At 41.1% G+C, this 27,126-nt stretch overlaps 1 protein-coding gene across 3 annotated transcripts in view; it reads right to left on the bottom strand.

Annotated features, from left to right (window-relative positions):
- LIN7A (lin-7 homolog A, crumbs cell polarity complex component) overlaps positions 1–27,126 on the bottom strand; it is a 68,162-nt gene that overhangs the window by 15,768 nt on the left and 25,268 nt on the right. The window contains exons 1-3 of one of the 3 annotated variants that reach the window (XM_053257759.1): positions 25,356–25,416; positions 7,418–7,659; positions 144–215 (exon numbers count right to left, since the gene is read on the bottom strand). In XM_053257759.1, the coding sequence (XP_053113734.1) occupies positions 144–203 (60 nt within the window). In that variant the 5' untranslated portion in view covers positions 204–215; positions 7,418–7,659; positions 25,356–25,416. Of the gene's footprint in view, positions 1–143; positions 216–7,417; positions 7,660–25,329; positions 25,449–27,126 lie in introns of those variants that run through there. The other 2 variants (XM_053257758.1, XM_053257757.1) reach the window with 2 other exon arrangements.

Here is a 27,126-nt window from a genome sequence, read left to right on the forward strand (position 1 = left end):
AGTAGCACTGGTTCTAGACTCTGGGCTGCCACTGATGTCTAAATTTTCTTACAGTGTACACACGAATACCTGAAACATACACGCGCACAGTCAATTACTAGGCCACTTTAGGAGTGTATATTTTAAACTTGCAGGCATCCTACCTTTGCAGTAGCCCTGGCACGGAATTCTGGGCAGCCATTAACGTTTATGGTTTCATGCATATATTGATATACCTAAAGTGATAAAACAGGGGGAAAATGAATATTTACAGGAACAAATTATAGACTCTCTTCACAAGGTCAAAACTTTTACTATAATATAGTGGTTTTCACTAGGCCTGTGGACAGGCTTGTGCGAAGCAGCCCTGTTTTGCTTTGGGGACCACTTCAGAGCTTCCTAAGTGTCCTCCATTTATCTCAGCCCCATTTGGCCCTGCTTTGGGAAGGCCTGCTTCACTCTGAGCTGAAAGTGGTCCGTTGAAGCTTCGCTTCACCCCACCTCACTGCCTCACCCTTAAAACTACTAACTGGGACTACAGCAGGAAACAAGCCTCTATTTTCCCATTCTTTATGGCAAGGGAGAAAGCAGCCACCTTCTATGGCTTGACTTTTAAAAGGATTTTTTCTAGAGTCCAGGGAATGGAGCACATGCTCCTGGGATTTCAGTCTTTTCTATGGCTGTGGCTATTGCTGTAACCTCAAAAAAGTCTACAAATTCCAGGAACCCGCAACATTCATTGGACTCCATGGGAAAGGGGAAGAAGAAACACACTTTCCTAAAAGTCAAGCAGCAGAAGGTAACTGAATAGGCCCCAAAGATTCACACAGTCCTACACCATGGAAACAGGGTGGGGGCGGTGAAACCCATGTTCTTTAAAAAATCAAGCAGTGGGAGGTACCCGCTTGTTTCTTCATTGCACAGAGTGAAGATATAGAATAGAGGCTTGTTTCATTTCCCCTGCTGGTCCTGTTCAGTAGTTTTAAGGGTGAAGTGAGGCACCTAAAGGGTCTTGCTCGGTTTGGTTTGCTTCAACCCCATTTTGGCTCGCACTAGATGACACTTTGCTTCAGGCTGAACGGAATCAAAGTGGATTGAAGTGGGCTGAAGCCAAAGATTCACAAAGCCCTACTTGTTACCTTAGCAGCTTTTAGTGTCTGAAAACTTCTAATTGAACCATGCAATCCAAGGGCTTTTCTCCATAATCAGTTTAGTAAATATGGATCTGTCTTTCATTTAGTGGTATGTACAGCCCATATCCCTCCCTGTGAGGATACTGCCATTTTCCAGGCTCTCAATCAATATTTTAAACGTAAAAAATTTAATACTTCCCTTGACTGTGCAATCACTACTGTTGTTATTGCTGTGTGGCTATATCAAAGTAATGGACCTCTATTAGACATGTGTTTATGATGTGATTAAAACAACACATGTTTTCTCCCCCCAGCCATTTAATGCCTGCAACATTTTTGTAAAATATAATTTCAACCACTGTGGTGAGGATGTGTTCCCCTCCCCACTAATCTGCTTCATGGCAGATTTAGACTGGAGAGATGGCAAGGGGAGAAAGGGTTAAGCCCCTCCCTCGGTGCTGCAGTACCAACCCAGTTTATGCTTCCCTGTCCCTGTACTGGATGGAAATTTGAAATGAACAAGAACAGGCAAAGAACAATGCACTATTATCTTTTCTGGATTCCTTTTTTCAAATAGGGTTGACAGTGAGATTGCCTTGACAGTGATCCTGTATCTATAATGTGCAAGGCTGGAAGAAATTTTAAAAGGTTCAGCTTTGCACTTAACAGTGTAAATTCCTTATCACTGATTAGATAATATATTCTGCTATTAACCATTTTTGTTTTTGTGAGAGTCTGCCTCTGTTTCTCATGTTTAGCACTGATCTAGGAATCTTTCAAGTGAAGACAAAATAAGGTTTTTGACATCTGAAATAAAATATAAGATCCTGAGTTATCAATCGAGTATTTGGTACTTTTGCTAATACACTAGAATTGCTGAACGGCATGCTATTATGATTCACATGGTTTTAAATCTGTTCTGACGTCATGGCCATCTGTTCTTTTTTTTACAGCACGCTGATCCCACCAATCCTTGTTTCTGCCTGAAAAATTAAACTTTTGAAACAAATACTTTTTAAAAAGTTAAGCAGATATATACCAAATTGCCCTATGGCATTATATCTGTCTACCTAATGAGTACCCAGAATGTTGGGGGCAATATGCTAAAATCATTGTAAACCGCTTAGAGAGCTCCGGCTATAGAGCGGTATATAAATGTAAGTGCTATTGCTATTGCTATTGCTACCTAGCATCTAGCCCACCAACTCCTAGAATAGAAATATTCTAGGTACTCTGGAAAGACAAGAATATCTGTATGCAGTTCCCCCCCCTAAGAATTCATCTATTACATATTTTGAAGAATTTGTGTGAAACGCAGTCATACTGCTCGATGACCTACAGATACCATATTTTGCATACACAATTCTGCCACGTAAATTAGCTGGATGCACTACTTTTTACACTGGAGTATGCTTGGGGAAAGATTTAATTTTGGGGGTTATTTTTTTTTAATTAATTCTGAATATAATCATTATATTTTAACTGTTATTGTTTTCAACATATTTTTTATCACTCAGATAAAAATCAATCAGATCAATAACTTATATATCAGATCAATATTTCCAAAATGACATCATGCCCAAGAAATGCAGAAGATCTTTCTTAGATTCAAATTGACCTTATATGATCATCATTCAATAAATTTAATAATGTTTGAATTTGAAATCTCACAAATTTCAAACTGTTCTTTTACTTCCCTTTTGCAAGCACATTAATAAAAAACTAGCTGGCCTGGGCGCAGAGCATTTGCGCCTCTAGTTCTCCCCCCTCCTTCTCAGCTTTCCTCCCATTCTCAGCCCCCCGGCTGCTGCTGCCATTTTCTCCCCCACTGCCGCTTTCTCCCCCTGCTGCTGCCTTCTACCCCCCCAACACCGCTTTCTCCCCCATCACCACTCCCCCCCAGCCATTTTCTTCACCCCCGCTGCCGCCATTGTTTTCTTCCCCCCGCTGCTGTCACTCCCCCCCTCCGCCCACACGCCTCCGCCCATACTTATTTTATTTATTTATGATATACTATTTTTCATTTAAAAAGTTCAGAAAGCAGTTTACACAGTAGGAATAAGAAGATGGTTCCCTGCCTCAAAGGTGATCATGACCTAGAATGAAACACAAGGGAAACACCAGCACAGCCACTGGAAAAACACTATGCTGGATTGAACAGTGACAGTTGCTGGACTCCTACTAAATGTAAACTAGCCACCACTTTAAAAGATGCCTCTTTGCCCAGTTAGCAGGGGTAATTTTTAACTTCTTATAATGGGGCTCTATTTTCTCTGATTTTAAATAATGTAATTTGAGAGTAATAGATAATAGATATACAGAATTCGATCCGAGGAGCATGCTGATTAGGGACGTGCATGGAACCGGGCAGAGGTGGCTCGAGGAGATGGGGTTTTCACTTTAAGGGTGCAGGAGGGTGCATTTACCTCTCCCCCCACTCCCCCCGCCAGCGTTCAGTGTCTGTAAATGCCTTCAGGGCGGCAGTGTACCTCCCTGCCACCCCTTACCCCTCTTTGGACAGAACTGGCTGGAAGTTCCAGGTGTACATGGCTAAATGTGGCCTATACACTTACAGGTGTACAGATAATACATTATGAAAAACTGAACGGAAATATCTAATGTTTATTCTATGTACATAAAGAAAAAAATTATTATAGAACATAAGATCAATCTCTTTATATTTTTGTTGAGTATAATTTTATATAGTTGAAGAATAGCACTCAAATTAGTCAAATTGCAGAAACGTCAAAGTGCATGGGAGAGACCTACTGGTATGTTTATTAAATCTGAATTTGTAGTCCTGTGGTTGTAATCAAATACTGAATCATTTCAAGACATCTTTAATAATTTCAGGTCTAATTTAATGTACCATGATTTATTGGTGTAATAAATAATCAGGTTATAATTGCTTTCAGTTGAATGTTTGGGCCAAATGAAAAATGTCAATGTTTAAATAATGTAAGAGGCCATCAATTAATGTTCAAAGCATTTCAGAATCTGCTTGACTGTTCACTGGCAACAAGCACACGGTGAATGCTAGTTTCACAATGCCAGTGCAAGAGAACATACCATTTCTCTGCATCCGCTCCTGGAGCCAGCACTGCCTTTTATTCTGAGACAGCAGCCATCACTAATGGTGTGTGCCAGGACTCAGTGGAAACCCATATGTGGCATGTAGCTCTGCAAGCGGATTTTTCAGGGTGAAGGTACTTTTGGTACCTTGCATCTGAAAACTATCTGAGAATTCTCCTCTCTGTAGTAGAAGTCTGATGTTGCACCATCAAAAAGAAAAGAAAAGGTAGTTATGGAAGGAGTGTGTGACACAACTGCAATTAGGAAGTGAGTGTGTGACATAGCTGCAATTAGGAAGTGAGGCTGCCAGACACATCCTCAAAGCAAAAAGGAACATGTACCTTTAAAAAAAATTACAAGAATGTGGAAATATGGCTGCATGATAGCATGTTTTAACATTGGCTTACATTCCCTGCAACCAGCCAGTCATGCATGCAAGGGGGATGCACATTCATTGGCTCTGCAGCACTTGCCAGTGCATGGATACTCCTTCTGATGGCAGGGGAGGTGAGGCTCCATGTATCCTAACCACTGCGTCAGAGCAGCCGCAACTTAAGTAGGTCATGGCTGCTCTGAGGCAGCACTTAGGATGTATGGAGCCTCCCCCACCATCAGTAGAAGCATCCATGCACTGGCAAGTGCTGCAGAGCCAATGAACATGCATCCCCCTTGCGTGCATGACTGGCTGGTTGCAGGGAATGTAAGCCAATGTTGACAATTTTACTGATTTTAAGAGCAATATCTGGAGATATTTGGGAAACCTCTGCAATGCACTCTCATAATTCTTTAGAGGGAGATGGTAAAGAGAATACAAAGATTGCAATCTCACATACAGTTAGGCAGCTTAAATCCAATTTAAATCAGCAGAATTTAAGCAATTTAACATGTATACGATTGCAGCTAAGGCTTCAGCGATTATTTTAGAAGCTGAAGTAGAGCAAGGAGTTAGTCCAAGTAGGGTTGACTATTGTATCATATTAATAATGTTTATGCTTGGTCTTAGCTTTGAGAAACTGAGGAGTTGCTTTCCTTTAAAAAAGTGTGGTATATAAAAGGAATGTTTCTCATAGCCCAAAAGGACAGCTTTATTTATTTAGGTTTTAAAATTATACCCACCATTCAATTTATTAAAATTTCCAAGTGTCTTCAAGATTAAAAAACCAAATAGTTAAATAATAATTAAGCAAGATTAAAGCAACAGTGATTAAATCAAACAAACCCATACAACATAAACACCAGAGAAGCAGCATAAAACAAATAAAATGCAAAACTACAATGAAATGCAAAAGCAGCAGTTAAAAATCAAATTACAGTTCAATTAAAACTAAAGGCAAATAAAATCATCATAACTTGGCACCTATAACTTTATAGGGTAACGTCAGGTAAGTATCCCTAGGAAGGAAGTTGTATAACTACATGGTGCTATCACAAAGGGGACCCTACTCTTGGTCACCACCAGCCTGATCTCGGAAAGTGAGGGCACCTAGAGAAGAGACTCTGATGAGGATCTCACTGAGATCCTCACAAGGTACGTAAGAGAGCAGCCTGTCCTTTCTGTACATAGGGTAGGTTCAAACGTCACAGTGTATTGGCAGTTTGGCAGAGCCTCCAGTTCCCTTAGTGCATGCGTGAGCCCGACCTCTGATATCAAGAAGGATGTACTGATATTGGGTGTGTCATATGACCTCTCCAACATTGGCATATTCTACCCTATTTGTGGTCTGGAACCCATCTGTAACCAAGATTTGAAGTAAAAGGCAGATAATTGGGTTCTAGACTACAAGTAGGGAAGAATATACTAACATTGATGGGTTTGCATGACACACATATCCTTCCTGACACTGAAAATCATCCTCGGGGATCTAGCAGCTCCACTGGACTGCCAGTTCATCATGATGTGGGAACCTGCCCATAGGAAAATGCCTAGAAAACATATAGAATTGGTCCCTCTCCCAAAGTCCCATGATGAGTTTTGCAGTCCTTATTTCATCAAGTGGTCTCTATTCCACTAGAAAAGGTGCCCCATGTAATTCAGGGGAGTGCCTACTAGTCTCAGACAATCACCTGCACTTCAAAGAGGGGACAACGAGAAGCAGGCAAGTTTTATGTACTTAAAGCAGCTCTTTGGAGTGCAGCCATTATTACGAAGGAAAGTAAAATGATTCATCCTAGGGTTTTTGTTTTTGTTTTACATTGTGCAAGATAACCCAATCACCAACATTTTAGACTATACAGAGAGAGAGCCTGTAGATCACTGGTAGAGCACATGCACTGCATACAAAAGATGCTAGGTTCAATTCCTGAAATCTCTCCGTGAAAGGGTTTTTGGTAATCCTTTTCCTTCTTTAAAGCTTTTTCTGACCAAAATAAGGAAGCTAGTGACACGTGGTTCTCTGCTGTAATCCCAAACTGCTTTCCCAGATGTCTACACTCTTTGATGGAACGGTGTAGACATCTGGGAAAGTAGTCTGGGATTACAGCAGAGATCTACACGTGACTAGCTACCTTGATTGGGAACACAATAAGCACTTGAGACACCTCTGCTTCCAATATCACCAAGGTTACAAGGTGAATGGTAGTTTTGTGTTGAATTTTACATAAATGCTCTAAAATAAAATACATGTATATGCTTAACATTGCTTCTTCAATGTTTGCATTTTTAATTTGTATACATAATATTCAAATATGAAATAAAAACCTACATTTATGATAGAGTATGATACTCTTTCATTAAACTGAAACAAGCTGTGTGCTTCTATCAGGACAGTGTTAACAGCTTCCCCTGGAGAAAAACATCTGCATCATTACACCAGCTGTCAGAACAATTGGATGCCATGCAGTAAAGCTATGTGTCATTTTGCCTCATGCAGTGGGGATGATGACTCATTAGCAATCCCAAACCTGCAATGAACTGAATCTCATTTAAATTGCAGCGCAGCGATGACATTTTTAATTACAGAATCTACGAGAGGAATATATGAAAAATGTAAAAGCCAGTTAATAAAATGTTTGTACCAGAAAGCTAAAAGAAGGAACTAGGCTGATTTTATCATAGTGAAAAATTTGAAAATTTATGCATTATTAAGGTACTCTCAGGCAAGGCAACACAAAGAAACCCTATGCTTGCAACTAAATATCCTGAAATAGCCTTTTGGGCCTTATCACAGGTTACATTAAATGCTTCCAGAATTTTAATTCAAAATATCTGTCTGGATACATGAAATACAGTCTACCTTGAAAAGTCTGTGTGTAACCCAATTGGATTTGCCCTTTGCAGCACCTATGAGCTGCTAAGGAAGGTGGGGACAGCTTGTAGGAAGACGTGTTGTAGAGGATGCTTGAAATGGCCTTCATAGAATCCCCATGCTGTAGCTGCTGTAACGTGCAAGTAATGTGGTTCTTCCATATTACATGGACAGTTCCATGTCAGTACCATGTACCATCCGGAATGGACACTGCTGGCACAGGAACAGCCCTGCAAATGAAAGCGTCACTTGATGAGCTGTACTACTTGTTAAAGGTAGAGGTGAAGCAGCCCACTTGCCTGAGTAAATGTGGTAACAATAGATACAAATATAGGCTGAGGAAAATTATTCAAAGTCATCCCATGGAAAAAGGACAAGTTAAGAATTAATTTTTATGGGACTGCTTTGAGTAATTATCTTCAGTATGTCAGCTATGTTTTTGTCTTTTACTGATTAGTCCAAAGTGTGTATGTCATATTTATACCTGATATATCCATATTTTTATCTTAAGTTTTATAAAGAGAAAAGAAATCTCTCTACATTTTCAACTGGGGGCTCAAGGCAACAAAATCCCCAAAGATTACCCAGTTTATTTACTTCTTACTGTCAATGATAGGAAAGGAATATATTTGCATCTAGGCAGAGGCACTCTTACCCCTGGACAGCCCCCGGAGCCCCCAAAATCCTCTTTAGTCTATCCTGGGTGGTGTGGTCACCCAGCGGAGCATGATGATGCTTAATTTGCAGGGGGGAGGGGCCTCCAAAGGCCTTTAGGTCCAGGCTACAAAATTACCTGGGTGCAACTCTGCATCTAGGTGAAGAAGCATCATATGGAAGCCATGTCAAGTAGCTTCCATGTAATATAACCAGATCCTGAGAATTCATTAGTTCCCTAGGTAAGGCTTATAAGTATACCACTAATGTGGTATAAGTGATTCATACAAATATGTTCTTAGTATACATTTGAGTAATTCACATAGCCATATCCCCTGTTACCTAAGCAGAGGCATTTTAATTGAGAAATACTTATTAAGCACAATTGGATTCCACAAAGCAGACAAGATTAGGTGGAAGCTGTTTTCCTTTGATGAACTTAAGAAATAAATAAAAGGATGAACTCAGAAATAAATAAAATAATAATCTGCATCTCTAAAATACAAGATTCTTTCAGTGGATTTTGAACATGAAGTTGATTAATGTTACTGCCTTATGTGACTGGTATACATGGAGCCTCTTCTCATGATCAGTGAGAAAGGGCTCGAGGGAAAGCAGGGAGGAAGGCTGCTAGCACTTACCTCCCTGCAGACGATCATGCTTCTCTTCCTGGGCAGGTGAATCACCCACCCACACAATTGCCAGCAGCGTAGAGGGTCAGGGGATGGGAAGCAGTGCCCCGCCACCCGAAACTCCCATAATGCACTGCACAAGTGCACTGTGCATTGTGGGGATCCCCCCGACACTGGCCGGGGACACCGCAATCTCCCAGCCCCAGCTGCAAGCGGCCGGGGCTGGCAGACAACCCCCCAAAAAATGAAGTTAAGAGAGCCTTCGCTCTCTCGATCTCATTTTGCAGGAAGGCTCTGCAGGCGGGTTTGCTGCAGTGGTGGCAGCGACTTGCCTCCCGCTGCTTCTCATGAGCAGCCAAGAGCGGGCTTGGCTGGCTTAGCCTGCTCTTGGCTGCTCGTCAGAACAGCTTCATGGTATTACTCCCCAGTGGTGGTTCTTATTCCTGAGATGTGTATCTCAGATGCATATGCATACAAGTATTTAAAAAAAAAGGTGGGGGGGAGGTAATAATAATATGCACGGTTTGCCACTGATTCCATATAGCAAGAAAGCAAACATTTTAGGAGACCTAGCAATTGTCCTCATGCCTGTACTTTGTGGGGCGGGTGCCTCTAAAACTTTGGATGCTGCCATTGACAGCCCCACTTCTTGACAGGAAGTGCTTCAGTGACTATAACATTACAAGAAATCTGCCTAGGTTTCCTATAGGCCTTCTGATACCAAAGAAATTAAGCACGGGTTACCTCTGTTGCAAATAGTATGCTAATTTTTAGCTATTGATAGGGGTTTTAAAAAATATGTGTTATCATTTTTAGCAGTCACCCATCTGAAACCCAATGGGATATCTTACAAATGTAATCTATAAGGATATCTCATAATGTTCAATGGATGGCCATAAAAAGGTATCCAGGGCTCAATGCTTCCTACAAGTTTTTTTAAAAACCCAGCAACATCAACTATGTCCAGAGCATATCTTCTGTGCAATCCCAATTCACTTTAATGAGCTTGTTAAGGAGAAGATTCCCAATCCCAGACATTTGTGCCTATGAGCAGGAATATCATTATAGTGCTGGTTCTCTCAAACTCAGCTGCAATGCTAATGACTATTTTTCTCAACAGTGGATGAAAATGAATGCTTGCCTCGATAATGTTATGTGACTAGGCTAACTATAGTACTGCCTGGCTAAACAAAAATGTATAACTATCTGAAAAAAGAAAAGAAAGAAAGTTTGGCAAAGTAAAAAACAACACCTTACATAACAATAAGTTAACTATGGCAATATCTGTGCCGAATTTACATCTTCAGGTGAGGGTTCTTTATTAGAAAGTATTCAGAAAAGAAGCACCAGGAGTATATTTAAACTACTGATATGGGGAAAAGATATTTTACTATTAGCTAGTCAGGCTTTTTGTATTAGTATTTTCATCAGTTTTCTCCCCACTCAGGGGGTCATCTAAGTAATCAAGCACAGCTGAAATAATGTACATAGTTAGTGGCCCAGCATTTCCCCTTTACAATTGATTTTTATCTTGAAGTCATTAGGGAGCTCTGATTAAACATCAGTTGTTTGATGTGACCCTGGATTCTGGGGCAATACATTTGTGCTATCAATGAAAGCAGCACATAGAATGTAACAGTCTTTTTAGGTCTCCTGTAGTGAAATCACCAGGCTGTAGTAACCTTAAATAGGTTTAACAAAGCTGCTTTTTCAATAAGTCTTGGGTTGCCTAGCATACTCATGTAATTTGCTATTAATGAGAGCAATCTGACTCATGAAAAGACAACCATTCCTAAAAGTTCCTATTGATGCAATGTAAGGTTTCTGTGGCAGCAGTTCTGAGGAAGGACTGGTTGTGAAAGAACACAGTACTTTTTCTTTCAGGTTTATCTTTTGGTAAACATTCTAGTTGGTGCCATACTTAAGCTACAGAAAATGTATCACTGTATTAAAAATATACAGTAAATACAATGTTGTCCTGTTTTCAAAACCAGTTTATTGTAGCTGCCAAATACCGTACTATATTGTTATGCACAAAAAGGGCAGTTTAGATTTTACAAATTTTTCCTGGCTGCCATTTCCAGATATGCCTTCTGCCAATATTCATTTCCCCTTAACAGGAGAGGCTTTTAGTTTATACTTCTAAAGTTTGAAGTTTTTAGATTTTTAAATATGTATTTTTAATTGTTTAAATTATATTTTAATTGTTGTGTATTTAGATTATGAACCACCCAGGAACTTGTGTATGGGGTGGTATAAAAATGTGCTAGCTAGCTAACAAACAAACATTCTATATTGTTTTGGAAGAAAGGGCACCACTGAATCTTTTGATAGCAATGCTAACCTATATCCATTGCTGCTGAAATTCCCCAGGGGGCAGACTGTATGTGGATTTAAGGCTGATTCACATATTTATCTTACATCATATATGCACAGTGGGAAATGGAAAGTAGTCCCCTTGCCCACTACATGTACAGGATTTCCACAATGTGTAAACTTGCCCTTCATGCTGTATGAAAGCATGGGGATAAATATTAGAAGGAAGAAGCTCCTGTTAGCCCTACTACTTATTGATATATTATTATTCCTGCAAATATGTATAGTTTATAATAGTAGGAGCAAACAACATATGTGTATAAAATCGTGGATGTCAACTAAGAAACACATGTATAAAGTAATGGATGTCAAACTAACAAAGCACCAGTGCTTCTTAAAAGTTAAATTAACTTTGTTGTTAATTGTTGTTCTCTGTTCACCACCTAGTCTTTGGAGGAGGCGGTATCTAAGAAGTTTCAATAAATAACTTAATTAATTAACTCAGCTCCATTGCAGGCTTAGCAGTGGGGATGGATTTTTATGACCTCTCCTTCCTCAAGAAGCACTCTGAAAATATTGCACAGTCTTCAGGGGCATATTTTCAGATGACACTACTAGTACTACTACTCTTTATATACCGCTTTTCAAAGCAGGTTACATAGAAAAATAAAGAAATAATTAAGATGGTTCCTTGTCCCCAAAGGGCTCACAGTAAAAAAAGAAACATAAGGTAGACACCAACAGCAGCCACAGGAGGGATGCTGTGCTAGGGTTGGATAAGGCCAGTTGTTCTTCCCCTGCTAAATATAAGAGAATCACCACTTTAAGAGGCGCTTCTTTGCTCAGTTAGCAGGGATACAAAGGGATACTGGGGGAGGGGGAGGTAGTTCAAATTCCTCCCCTGTCATGCACTCTATCATTGGTGCAGTGTTAGACTGCAACTTTTCAGAAGCACTGGTGCTACACCGGCGCTTCTCTTGTTCCATTAGTACTTCATTAGTCAGGATGCCAGCCAATGTCTGGTGCTAGAAAAGTCTACGATGAGCTGATGTTGGATAGTAGCTATGACAGTGAGTAATGAACTAGGAAGTTCCTGGTTCAAATATCATCTCTGCCATGAACTCAAAGGTAGCCTTTTGTTTGATTGATCAAGTGTTGTCAAATCAGTGTCAACTCTTAGTGACCACATAGATAGAGTCTCTCCAGGATGATCTGTCTTCAACTTGCCTTTTAAGGTCTCTCAGTGTGCATTCATTGCTGTCGTAATCAAGTCCATCCACCTTGCTGCTGGTCATCTTCTTCTTCTCTTTCCTTCAACTTTTCCCAGCATTATAGACTTTTCAAGAGAACTAGGTCTTCACATAATGTGTCCGAAGTATGATAGTTTGAGCCAAGTCATTTGTGCCTTGAGTGAAAATTCTGGATTGATGATTTGTTCTATGATCCATTGTTTTGTTATCCTGACTATCTATGGTATCCTCAAAAGTCTTCTCCAGCACCAAAGTTCAAAAGCATCAATACTTTTTCTATCTTGCTTCTTCAAAGTCCACCTTTCGCATCCATAGACTGTCTCGGGGAAAACCATTGTCCGAACGATTCTAATCTTTGTAGGTATAGACATGTCACGGCGTCTAAATATCCTTTCCAAGGCCTTCATTGTAACCCTACCAAGTGCTGGTCTGTGGCATATTTCTTGACTGCTGGATCCTTGATGGGTGGTCTTAGGCAAGCAAATTAAAAAACTGTAAACTATGCAACTATTTTGTAAACTATGCAAGGAAAAATGAACATGCTTTAAAGGGAATAGTGACATTTAGGCTTCCTAAACAAAAGTAAGATCATTGTAAGAACCACAAGTAACTTCAGAATCCAGACACATGTTCCCAAGGAAATGACTGGTATAGTTACTGCTGGCAGCTGTGACTGACTATTTGACAGGGGGAGTTCATTGCACACAAGACAAGGTGTGCATTGTCATGAGCAAAAGTTGTTCTCTTGTCAATGGACACTGGAACTGACAGATTACTTACAAAAGGATGGGGAGAGATAAACTGAAATTTTCACCTCCTAAACCTCGATATGTTTCAGCTTGCCACCTAGCTCTTATTTTAGAACCACTGTGAGGAGGCCACCAGCAGAGTATAAATAAGGAATTATAAATAGGATGAGTCCTAGTATTCTTTGGCAGTATAAGTCCATTCAACACACCATTATTAAACACTTAAGAATTCATTAGTGGCATTATGGTTTAGCAGACAGGGAGGCTTTTCTCATGACCAGCCTAACCCAGCCTGGGGCAGCCCAGGCTGTGTTAGGCTGGTTGTGAGAAGTGGCAGGATACTCGTGGATCCCTCTAATTCCCATCCGCCTAACCCTCCTAAATAACCCTACTGCTAGCTGATGCTAAGGTTGCACTCTCACTCTAAATCTGGCTGCCGGGTATCATGTCTCTCCTCGGGCCCGAGGAGATACAGAGACAGGTGCATAGAGTACCAGTCCGACGGGGAAATCCCCCAATGCAATGTGTGTGCTGCACAATGCATCATGGGATGCCTGGAGGCTGGAACAACAAGTTCCAGCCCTGGATCCCTCTGCCCTGCTCCATGTTTCACTGAGCTTCATGGAGCAGGGCTGCCCGTGTGGGAGTGAGGAGCGTGCTCCCACCAACTTCATCTTGCTCATCTGTGGGGAAGGTAAGGTTTATCCTTCCTACCCCACCTGGGTAAGGTTTACCCTTCCTTCCCCACCCCACCCCCACCCTGGTGATCGTGAGAATTACCTCAGGGTCTGATTAGAACTCCAGACAGACAAGCATAACTGGAGAAGTTTTAGATTCTTAAAAAACAAATAAGCATAATGTTAGAAAATAAAAGCTATATAGAAAGCTTACTATTTACTATGGTATATCTTCTTCATGCTAAGACCCACACCACCTATCTTTTACAAGAGGTTACACTTTTGGAGTCCATAGATCTTGGCCAGAAGCAGCTAGCTTTTGACCTGCAGATTCCAGACTTGTACATATGCAGTTAACCGGAGTCTGTCCCAGTGAGTCATCACACATAGAATCAAGTGCACAGCAAAACCAAACTAAACATGGTCAAGAGCAGTGTTCCCTCTAAGGCGTACGAATGTGCTCACACTTTTTAAAAAATCCCACTCAGGTTGAATCAGGAAGGCTGCATTCTGAATGCATGTGTGCGCACACTGCCTTGATACTGCCATTCAGAACAAAACTCATTCTGCACACAGATGAAAAAAAAAATTAGAGAGAACACTGGCCAAGAGATTGAGCCCATTCTCATGATTGAGTGAGGGCTACCAGGCGGGCAAAAGGGAAGGCTGCTTAAACTTACCTTCCCCTTAGATGACCGCTCCTCTGTTGCTAGGCGTGCTCACTGCACATCCAGATAATCCTCCACTGCCCCAGACAGTGCAGAGGGTCGGGGGCCAGGATGTTTCATCTCATCCCCCAGAAATTCTATAATGCACCATGCCAGTGCACGGTGCATTGTGGGAATCCCTGCAGTGACAGGCAGGTGCCCATCACTGTTACAGCGCCGGCTAAAAGTAGCCAGCACTGTACACAATTAAAACAAGTTGTTCTAGTAAGAACTAATCAGCCTATTTTCCTTTCACAGTTTGTGCAAATTTGGTGCAAATCAAGGTCCACAAGTTAGATCTCTTGCGCCTCAAATGTTCATGCGTCCACCATCTTGGATCAGAGTGGGTGACATCATCACAAACTACCCCTATGTGTCCATTCAGATGTAGCAAATTTGGTTCAAATCGGTTAGACTGTCCACAAGTTAGTGCACTTGCGCCTCAAAAGTTTATGTGTCCACCATCTTGAACTGAGGTGGATTACATTGTCACAAACTTTGCCATTGAGGTGTCCCTATGTGTCCCTACAGCTGTAGCAAATTTGGTTCAAATTGGTTAAGTGGTTCACAAGTTAGCTCACTTGCGCCTCAAAAGTTTATGGTTACACCATCTTGAATCAGGGTGGATGACATCATCACAAACTATGCTGTTGAGGTTTCCCTATGTGTCACTCACCACAACTGTCCCTAATTTGGTTGTGAAGTTGATAGGGGAGGACACATGGACAGAATACTGGGTGATCTCATAAGCCTACTGGAAAGTAGGCTAAAAATGGGGCTAAGAAAGCGCTCACACCCTTAACCTTGTTTAGGAGGCCAGTTTCACAATGGGGTTAGGTGGAGCTGGCTCACCAGGATTGGGCCCAATCCCTGTGATTCTCTCACACAACCTAACCCAGGTTGGGCACCTCTAGTCCGATTTAGGCTGTACGTGAGAACAGCCTCACAATGTCCCAAAGACCAAGGTATGAACCAATCCTTTTTGCTTTTAAAAACGTTAGAAACTAGCACTGGGCATGCTAAAAATAACAAAATATTTAACCAGACCACAGTCTCCTTCTTGGAAGTGTTCATTGTAAATTAGCTTATGTCCGGGTTATATTAATATCTTGAGCACAAAGATTATAGTTTTAAAACCATAAATCACATTTTGCAGTTTCAATTTTTGCCAAGAGGATTTTATTTTATTTTTATGCTGCTGTTGATGTTTATTATTTATTTATTTATTTATTTGATTTCTATACCGCCCTTCCAAAAATGGCTCAGGGCGGTTGGTGTTAGGAATATTGGTTTAATTTGATTTTTATTATTTTATTGTAATATTTGTAAGGTGGCCTGGAAATAATATGTATTGAAGCGAGTCTCACAATCAGTGAGACTCGCCTGAATGGGGTTTGCAGGGAGAGTGGGCTTAGCCCGCTCTCCCTGCAGATGATCATTCCTGCAGTCCTCAAGTGCCAGGCCTTCATTCAAATAGGTCTTCAGATCCCCTGGCAGCCTGCAAAGGAGCAGATGGCAAACAATGAGGCAAGTCTCACAATCAGTGAGACTTGCCTCTAGGGAGTTTGCGAGGAGAGCGGGCTAAGCAGACCGGAGCAGCCCTGGGAGGCCGGATTGGCCACTCACACGACTGCCGGCTCTGTCATGGAGACGGTGGGGGCTGTGGGGATCAGCGGGCACATGGCCCCCGGAAGTTCCAGGATGCTCCGCGCGCAAGCATGGGGCATCCTGTAGAGACCCCCGGGGCCGGGAAGCTTGTTTCAGCCTCCCGGCGGGGGTCTCCTTGTGTGTTGCCATGGCGTGGAGCCGCACCACAGCAACACACGATCAAATGATGGGGTTAGCAGAGCACTCACTCCGCTAACCTCATCTAAGGGGAGGGGGAATTAGGAGGGTTTGCCTCCCAGTTCCAGTTCTGTCTCGCTCGGGACAAGACTGTTTTTTCGAGAGAGCTCGGTATTTGGCAAGTGTTTTCCTGATCTTTATATTCCTTGTCTGTTGGTGGATCGTGAGAATCTCCTCATTAAAGGAAGGGGTATAAAAGTATAAATAAAATAAAATAAGCATGGCTTTGAACTAAATGGGCCTTTGCTAGGAAAGGATACAACAGGCAAATTTCACCTTAAAATGGTGAAATCTATATGAAGGAAAGACAGAAATGTATGTAGTTAAATTTAAATTTAGAACTTCTGTTTCTGTGATAACACTGATTTGGGTAAGAACAACATAATTTTTCGTCCCCCCACTTCCCCTAATAAGACTGATCAACTCTTATATTTTTTTACAGTATGATACAGTAAGGTGTTTTTTTTTCCTACAGAGAAAATGAGATATTGACCCCATTCACATGTAATGCAAAATCAGAGTTTAATAGGGCAGGGGATGGAATTCCTGTATGTCTGAATGAATGAAAAAGCAGTTTCGCAGCCGAAGTGACCTGTGGTTTGAATGTCCAGTTTGAATCTTGAGTTTGTAGTGTGTTCACTGCTCCATCCTGAGGTTTGGGACTGCCATCCTGCAGACATTCTGACACCTTGCCCACTGTCTGGCAATGCGAGTGCTACGGAGCTTGCTTGGATCTGGCCTCAGCAGACAAGGAAGAGGGAGTGGCTCCACTAATCTGAATCCAGAGGTTACCGGACTGTGTTTGGACAAACACCTGCAATGCAATTCACGATGCAGCCATTTTCATTATTTCATAATGACTGCCCTGCTAATTAGATGAAGAGGTACCTTTTAAAGTGAAGGCTCTCAGGGTATAGCAGCTGACCCTATTCTACCCAACATAACATCCCTCCAGTGACTGTTGCTGGTGTCTCTCTTGTGTTTCCTTTTAAATTGTGAGTGCCTTTGGGACAGGGAATAGTTTTCCCATTATTTTTCTCATTCCTTTTGCAATCTAAACCTCTTTGTGAACTTTTTATTGACAAGTTGTAGTGATCAGCCAGCCCTCCCCTAAAGAATTTATCAGAAGTGAACCCTGTCCTGACTGACAGGCTGGTGAACTCCAGGGCTCAGCCTATCAGCACACCAGGTGGGTGGGACCTAGAAAGCCGATGGGGGGGGAAGGACAGTTTTTTTGTTAGAGAGAAGCATGGGAGGAAAGGCTTAGTGAGGAGCAATGACATTTTTGGTCCCTCATGGCCAAAGCTAGAGTTCTCATGGAAGGAACTCTGCAGGTCCTGAGAAGTCAAGAGGGCAGGAAGCTTGAATCCTCTACCAAAGTTTGGTGAGTTCAAGAAAAAAAGGAAGCCAGGGCTTTTGGCTTCGGGGAATTAGTATAGGGGAAAGTCTGTTTAGTCAGATTTTGCATTAGACTTTAAGTTTCTTTTGTGTGTGTTTTGTATATCCATGATACTGTTCTATGATGGTTTACCTGTAAGCTTTTAGGTGTGCTTTTGCTTTTAAATATATACGTTTGCTTTTTAATATATACCCAGTCTTGGCAGCTGGGTAACCACGATTTTTAAAGTGTCCTGCCCCAACATCAACTGGGGTGCTTTTTGAAATATTTTTGTGATCTACTGAGTATTTTTACCTGTAACTAAAAGCTGAGAAAGCCTCAGACAGAAGCACTCTGTCACATTTGAAAAAAACTGTTTTTCTTTTTGTTCTTTGCATGTTACAAACCTCTCCGAGTGCATTTTAACAAAGGAAAGGGGATGGAGGTCTCATTCTGGTGCACACAGACACGCCTCAGACACTGAGCAGTTGAAAATCTACCAGTTTTCTCACCATGTGTAGGCTTGCGCGTGGAAGGTTTTTGTATACTTTCCCAATAGCAAAAGGAAGAGAGTTTCCCTGGGATTTCCACCCAAGCCTGGTGTGTGTGTGTGTGTGTCAAGCTCTGTCGATAAATGGGTGGTGGTGGCAGCCTTTAGAACCTACCAAAAATTACAGGAAAGTTTAAGGAGAAGCCTTGCTTGGAAAGCATAGAGGGGATGATTCAGCATTTTTCTTCCCCCTCATGTGGGCTTGCTCTGAGACAAAGGTTTTAATCCACTACACAAGTATATCCTTAGTAACAATTACTACACTGTATCATCACATTTGGTTTTACAAACATACAATTCTTTGGTCTCAGCTCAATGGTAGAGCCCATGCTTTGCACACAGGAAGTCTAACATTCAACTCCCAGCTTCTCCAGATAGGGCTGGGGAAAAACCCTCTCTGAAATTCTGGAGAACTACTGCCAGTCAGTGGAGACCATACTAAGCTAAACTAACCAATAGTTTGACTCGGTACAAGGCAACTTCCTATGTACCTATATACTGTACCTATCTATTTAGACAATCTACTAACAGTTTTACTAAAACAAACTCAGAAGGGCACAGAGTGGGCTAGAATTGTGAAGCAAAGCCATTCATGTGATGACTGAGATCTGCTCCAGGCATGGGAGCTTTAAATCGATTAAATCTGCATATTGATGTTCCTGCAGAAATGTATTCATTCACCATTAACAAAGTCCTTGGCAACAGTGGAATGTGTGTCTCTAAATCTTTCTTCATGAATTCAAAATGAATAGTAAAAGCACATTCATTTACCAAATTTCATGAGATGATGATCAGACAGTTTGAGGAAAGTGTAGTGCGCACGTAGAAGTCGGGTGTTTTTGTTTTTATTTTCTATGCAAAGCTTGTAATCTTTCCTATTTTATAAGAGACCTATTGATTGCATAAGAAAATCAGTTTTGCAAACACAGGGACTTATATTAGAGATTTAATAATATCTGCAGGAACAATAGTTGTTAATAGCCTTGTTTATGGGTTGTTTGGGAAGGGATGGATATCATTAATTTGTGCATAAATCCAGCCGTTTATACCAAGGGAGCTTACACTTCATTTTCACAATAAAATGCCCACATGCAACTTCATGAAATAATTCCTCCAGGAGAAATAAGCATATTTTGTGTAGAATTTTGGTATACATCCTGGCCACAAAGCAGGCTTGCCTTGATCCAGCATCTTGGCTGTCCTGAAATGTTTGCACTTGATTTACTGCAAGCATTTCCATATACTCATATTCCACTGACTGGAGACACCTTTTGAAGGGTGTGTGATTTGGATAGTTCAAAGGAAATAACTTCAAGTGAGACAATAGATTTTCCCATTCTCTGCTAGGAATGTCTCTGTTCTGTCTCCTTTATTCATCACGGGAACATAGTCAGATCATTGGTCCATCTAGCACAGTATTTTCTATACTGACAGGTAGGGATGCGCACGGAACCGCGGAGGCACGGTTTGGCACCAGGGGATCTCCCTTTAAGGATGGGGGGTGGTTTGTACTTACCCCTCCTGCCTCTTTTCTCCCTCCGGTGCTCCATTTTTTGACAAAGATTTTGGGGCGGCAGCATTCCTCTCTGCTGCCCCTGCCCCCGTTGTTGCTCGCCGCCGCATGCCACCCACGTTGCATGGGTGCCGTGCATGTCGCATGTACATGCAATGTGTGCTGTGCGCAGCACGCGCAGCAGCAGCAGGTGCATGCACGGTGGCTACTTCTGGTATTTCCGGAAAACAACGGGGGCAGGGGCAGCAGGGAGGAACGCTGCCGCCCCAAAACGTTTGTCAAAAAACAGAGCGCCGGAGGGGGAAAAACAGCAGGAGGGGTAAGCCACACCACGGCAACACACAATCCAATAAACTCCCTTAGCCCAGTTTCTCCTGATCATGCGAATAGCCTCAGGATGTAGTTCCTCCTGAAGCGATACATTTTTCTGTAGGATGGCCTAGATAATTTCCTTCTACTAGACACGGGAAGGAGGATAGTTAAGTTAATTAGCTCCAGCTAGTTAAATAATTTGTCTACAAGCATGTTTGCATCCAACTTCCCTGCTCCATTCTTTCTTTGTGTTTGACTGTGACTGTGTTCTGGATCATACTTGTTATTCTGTGGGAAGCTGGTATTTACCTATGCAATACACCTTAACTGCATTTGTACTCTTGTCACCACCAGTGTTGTTACACCATCAGGGTGTAACAACAATACTATTAAAAACTTCTACCGTGCAATATTTACTCTAGTGCTTTGCTTGTGACAGACTGAAGTCTAGGATTATGGATCAATTTGTAACTAGCTGGTGTGTGAAGGATCCTACCTTAGAGTTGGAGGCTGGACAATGTTCTACTTCCAGCACATTGATTTAGTCCAATGTAGATATTATTACCAATATTTGGAAATAGCAGGTTGACCTAGATACACGATAAGTGGATTTTAAGGTCTCATATCTCTGAAAAGATAGAGACCTACATTCCAAATGGTGTTGCATCATCCTATTGCTAGCAACATCCTATTGCTAGCACTAGCACCAGTGACATTACACAAAGGAAAGAACACCTGTTCCAGACTAGTTCTTGTTCTAGCAGAAGATAACAATATGTTGCATGAGGCCCTCCAATAGCAGTTGCACATCATGGAGCACTGAAATTTTGGACATACAACTGATCTCTTTGCACTTGTGCAACACTAGTCTGGATGTCAGCCAGAGAGCTTTCCTCCACTGGATAAGAGGTTGCAATTTTATGTAAAGATTGTTTTTAAATTAGTTCTCAACATTTTGTCAGTTTTACACAAGTCTGTACTGTACATTATAGAGCATGTCAGTTTTACAAAAGTCTGGACTGAGAATGTTACCTTACAAAGTGCCTGACTGCTTCAAAAAGCAGTGGAATTCAATAATGGTTGTGTAAAATATTTCCCAATGGGTTTTCTGATAAATGTGATATATAGAAGATATGGCTTTGTTCAGCAATTAAAATAAATACCAGTTTGACCACCTAAAATCAAGAGAGCTCGAGGCAAGCTCACAGAAGTGCCATGTATTGTCTACATTGCAAAGCAAGAATTGTGACCCTCTTATCGCTTACAAATTCAACAGGGACTTAGGACAGCCCTAGCTTTGATAACTGAGAATAAATAAAATCAGGTGTTCCTGTGTATAGATGGCTACCTATACAGGTGGCCCTCATTATTCGCAGTCCTGGCACCCGTGGTTTTGCGTATCTGCTGTTGGGTCATAGGGACCCAGTTTCTTTATCCGCAGTTTTGAAAATAGTCAAAATTTGCCTATCCGTGGTTTCTGGGTGGCCGGAAATGATTTCCGATGCTGCCACCATTTTGCAGCACGGAGCCATTTTGTGGCTCTTTAAAACAACCCTCCCCCGACCCCCAGAATTTAAAAAAAAATCTCAACAATTTGGAGGATTTGTGGGTTTTGGCGAGGTTTTCTAGAGAGCTGGAGGCCTGGAGAGCAAGGTAAACTTTCTTCCCTTTATTTCTTTTTTGAACCCTTTTTAGGCTCAAGGAACCTAACACCCACCCACCCCAATTCCCATTGACTCAAGGTTTTGTTATTTTTATTTTGTTTTTTCTCTTAGGGGAGAGAACATTCACTTTAAAGATACAGACCCTACAGAGAGTTAAATTAGCTCTGAGCAAACTGCCTCATTAGCACCTTTCTACCCAATTTCAGCCATCATTTCATAACTAGACAAACATTAGCCTTTGCCTCAATGAAAAAAAAAAAGATTAGATTGTGGGAGTTCTCTCTATCTTTGTACAAGAAAAAGAGCCCTATTAGACATTACGTTGTATGCCTATACAGATGTCTGTACACTCGTACATGCTTTGGTGTGAATCACTGTGCCTGAGTTCTTTTTAAAAGTGAACTTGGGTACAGGCCTCTCCAATGCATGCTAGAGATAGGAAGTGTACTGCTGTACCTGTGTTCAATATAACATATGAATAACTGTACCTGTGTACAGAACTATACCCATGTACACTGTACGCTCATACGAGTGTTGAACATACATATAACATGAATGAGACTGAAGCAATAGTCTAAATCTGTGCTATTCCATTCTAAGAGGAATAGAGTCTTGTTTAAGAAGAGATTATCTAGGTATAAGGAGAAAACAGAAAGAAGGGAGAGTTAATTCATACTGGGATTCACTAATGTCTCAGTTCAAATGTTGTGGCTTCAGTGACACTAAAACACAATTTCACATCTTTCCTCATAAACACTCATTCCTGAGGCACTTGTGTTGTTTTGTTTTGCCTCCTTTATTTTCAAGGATTATGACTAGTCCAGTTCAACTAGCCTGTAATACATTTTAATTCCTATTTTGTTCTATAAAGAGACATATATGACAGTCTGGGGATAGACTGAAAAGCCAGAGAAGTTTCCTGAGTTTTGCACCTGTTTCAAAAGGCTGCACATAGACTGCTGTCCACAGTATTTTTCGTAGATGAATCTAAACATGACAGGGTGTTTCTAGTGCTGTTGCAGCAATATCAAAGCTTCTCTTTGAGATATGTGTATGTTTTGTGATGGTACCTTTTGAATATTTCTCTTTCACCACTACTGAAATTATTTCAAGGTACAGACCAGGGCTTTAGTAAACCTAGAGGTCATTCACACAAACTTTGAGAGTGCCCGAGAAGGGGAAGGCAGGATAGAATCTACTTTCTCCCCAAGACAATCTGGTGTGGTCCCAGGCTGTGTGACTTGTGCACCCATATTATCGGTGCTTTTGTGAGCCTCACGGCATTCTGGAGGCTGGGAAAATGCATCCTGGCCGCCAGATATCCCACAATTCACCACACAACGAGCATGGTGCATTGAGGGTTCCCACCATGAGTCAGGAGGTCTAGGGGCCTGGCTCTGTGTCTGCTTGGGCTGAGTGCAGCCTCAGCATTCATATGACCCTGTAAACATGGCCCAGGTAAACTGTTGGGCAAAAATCCCGGGCTACCTGGGAGGGCAGTGCTGAGATTGGACTTGATACTGATGCTTCACATGAGCAGCCCTACAAGCCTGGGTAGGGCTGCTCCTGTGAACAGCCTCCTACAATTTTTAAAAGAAGTGAATGCACTTTTGAAAATTAGCATGTGATTTCTGTTCATCATTAGTTCACTCTCCCCACCTTCTTGTGCTGGAGTAGAAATAAAATCCAAAAGCCATTGAACTTAAAAAGTCATTATTTTATCATGGTGCAACCATCAATCCATAATAATTGTAACCATAATAATAGAGATCTTAGTACATTTTAGCACTAATCACTTCAGATAGTCCGCTGTTTTCTCACTATTAGTTAATTTTCTAATAGTGCCCTAATTTAGTGTCCTAAATACACTAGAAGGTAAGTCCTATTGAATTCCAAAGGATTTTCTTTTAAGTAAACATGTTTAGAATTATGCTGAAATGTATTATTTATGCCAGTTGATGCATGTGATCTGTTTCTTCAGACTTCACCAATTCACCAAATGTACAATTATAACCTTCTTAAAGTGCATTTAATTATTTTGCTACAAATTGGAGGAACAAAAGCAGTTAAAAAACCCAACAATAGTCCATAAAAGCTTCTGGTCTATTGTACACAGTCTTGTCAACGTCCATCTAGATAGCTTTTAGTTCACTCAGCCAACAGCAAATCATTCAATAGTGAATAAATAGTCTAAGTAATTTTCTCGTTTCCTGAGTTTTGCACTTGTTTCAAAAGGCTACATGTCGGCTGTTGTCTACATTATTTTTCACAGATGAATATAAACATGATGGAATTTTTCTAGTGCTGTTGCAGCGATATCAAAGCTTCTCTTCGTGATATAGATACCAATCTATATCATGTAAAAAATAAATGTTTAATATACCAAGTCTTCAATCAGAGAAGCTTTTAGTTAGTCATATTAAAGGCCCTCATCATGATAGCTACAACAAAGGGCAGAGAATACTATTGTTTAAAAGAAAGGAATAGTATTCTCTTTCAACTGAAACCACAAATGCATCACATATTACACTAACAAACATTGCATTTTCTATTTCAAGAGATTTCTTCATTAAAAACAATATTTCAGCTCTGCATACTACAATTGCTTTTGTACTACTCAAGTACTTGATTTTGTTATTGCTTAAGGAAAAAACAGAATTACCATTAAAATTGAAATTGTGGCAGACAGCCAATAAAGATATTGGAGGGGGACATTAACTAATTTTCAAGTAGTTTTTTCAGTGAGTTTCAGAGTACTTTAATCCGTCATCTAATGTTTAGCATGGCCTGAACTTAGAAAAAAATGTAAATAGTTCTCAAATTGTAGAAAGGAAGGAGAGCCCAGCTGCGTATTATGCAGATGTCAACATTTCATTTTCTGCTGTGGCCTACAAGGTGACAAGTTACTAGGGCTGCAACATTCCATCGATTAACTGGTTAGATTAATCAACTGAAGATAAGTTTATCCAAAAGCCACCTCAATTAATCAGGCAGCAGACTGTTTTTTTTTAAACCTGAAATATTTTTAATTTAAATAATTGCAAAAACCACAGATGGCACAGGAGGAAAGCCTAAGGTGGTGGGCTTTGACATGTGCAGGCATTATCTAAAAACAAAGAGTTTGCTTTTTCCATCAAATTTTGTTTTTTGTTTGATTATTAATTCATGTACAAATTTATTAATTTTGTTTGATTATTCATCCATGTACAAATTTATGCAGATTTATCTGATCTATTAAAATTCATATGATTAATAGACTAATACTTATTTAATCTAGTTATAGCCCTATAAATCACCTTTGCTCGCCATGTTCTTCCTAATTTTCTGTATGATTAGACATTACTACAGCATTGAAATTTATTGAATAAGTTATCTGCTCTGGTCCCTAAGACCAACTGAAAATCTCCCTGCTGGATTCTGATGATGTCAGATCAGGACTTATGCAGTTCTTGTGATATTACAAACTTTGATGTTCTCATTGCTATAGTGATTCTGGACACAAGTCAACAAATGACTTTTGTAAAAAATTCACAGAGCAATGCTTAGTATTTGAAAAGCACAGAAGAATTTGCAGTTGCTTGACTCCTCTATTTGTCCAGCATTAAACGCAACAGTCCCCCCCACCAAATATCAGCACAACCTCATTACCATACCTCTCGGATAGCTGTACAAAACTCACTCTGCAGTACTTTTTTAAGTGACTGTAGCTTGTGTCCTGGTACCTCTCCAGATTCTTGTAGTTTCTCCAGCAGTTCAATTGCTCTGGCAACATCTGAATGGATAAAAATAGGGCAAAGGTCAGAAAGGATCACATTATGACTTAGGACTCCAGTTGTAGCTAAGCAGAGAGTGCATGCAATATTTTTTAAACTGCATGATGAGGTTTTTCTACCACATAGTTTATTTTTTCTGTCTGTCTTAATAAGATAAAGCTCAGTTCTACATTCTAAATTACTTAAAATATGCTATTGCTTTACGATGTGGTGACAGCCAACAACCTGGATGGCTTTAAGAGGGGTTTGGATGACTTCATGGAGGAGAGGTCTATCAATGGCTACTAGTCAGAGGGCTGTGGGCCACCTCCAGCCTCAAGGGCAGGGTGCCTCTGAGTACCAGTTGCAGGGGAGTAATGGCAGGAGAGAGGGCACGCCCTCAACTCCTGTCTGTGGCTTCCAGCGGCATCTGGTGGGCCACTGTGTGAAACAGGATGCTGGACTAGATGGGCCATGGGCCTGATCCAGCAGGGCTGTTCTTATGCTGCAATCCCAGGTCATATATGTAGATATTGGAGAAATGTAAAAACAGTTAGAGCTGTTTGCATATTTGCACTCCAGCCAGCCATCATCCAACCATGCAAGTATGTGGACTGCAGAACATGAGATCCCCCAGGCAGAATGCAACCCACCAGACTTGTATTGTGGTGTGCAAGGTACCTGACGAGTCTCCTGTTATGGCACTATCAGGCAATCAGTATAAACAGGAGCTTTACTGAGTCCCTGGTTAGGAGGCGTCTGCCCTATGTGAAATGCATTTGTGAAATGCATAGGGTGTCTGCCCTATGTGAAATGCATTTGGTTCAACTCAGTTATCACAAATTGTGCAGGCCTGCTTTAAAAAATATTCTTGACAGGTAGGGCTACTACATTGCTACTTAAATTGTTGTTTTCTGCACCAGCTGCAGCCTCAATAAATCTTCAAAGGCATCCTCATACTGATGGATTACAGACAGTAGTCAAGCATTGGGATTATGATGGCATTCGCTATAGTTTTTTCAATGTGTTTTTTTTTAAGGGAAAAGGTCTCTTCTTAGAGAAAAAGTCTCCACCTCTGTAAGAGATAAAGTTGACAAAAAGCAATCCCAGTATGCATTGCAACATTATACTCTTGTTTCACTGCACTCTTGGCACTACAAGCCTTAGCCCTCATCTCCAGCCAATGGGCTCTATGCTGCACTCCTGGACAGGCTACAGTACACCTGCATATATCTGTTCTGATAGCAGTGAGAATGAGTAGTTGAAATAGCACATTGGTGGCTGCCCACACACTGCTGGAATATGCAGAAATGGCAGGGGAGGACACAGGTAATCTCTCCACAATCCCTCTGTCAGTACAGACATTTGACCCTTCTTGAAACCTTAAGGCTGTGCTTCCTAAGGGAAAGTGACTAGATGGAATTCAGCAGTAAGATGTAGAGGACAGAGGTCAAGAGGTTCTGCTTCCTTAGCAAATGTGAATATTTTTGAGGGGCTTGGGTACACTGGATCCAATGCAGTTCCACTGCTAATCCCCCCTGAAAGGCTAGCACTAGGTTTACTTGTCGGTTTGTTGCTTCTTCCTCCATGAACAGCTCTTCTGTCTCAGGCTACTGCATAATTAACATAACACATTTATTCCCCCCACCACCTGTTGTGGCCAACCTGACTACCACATTAGACCCAGAGTTACCAATC

The sequence above is a fragment of the Hemicordylus capensis genome, chromosome 5, assembly GCF_027244095.1.
Source record: "Hemicordylus capensis ecotype Gifberg chromosome 5, rHemCap1.1.pri, whole genome shotgun sequence".
Classification (NCBI taxonomy): domain Eukaryota; kingdom Metazoa; phylum Chordata; class Lepidosauria; order Squamata; family Cordylidae; genus Hemicordylus; species Hemicordylus capensis.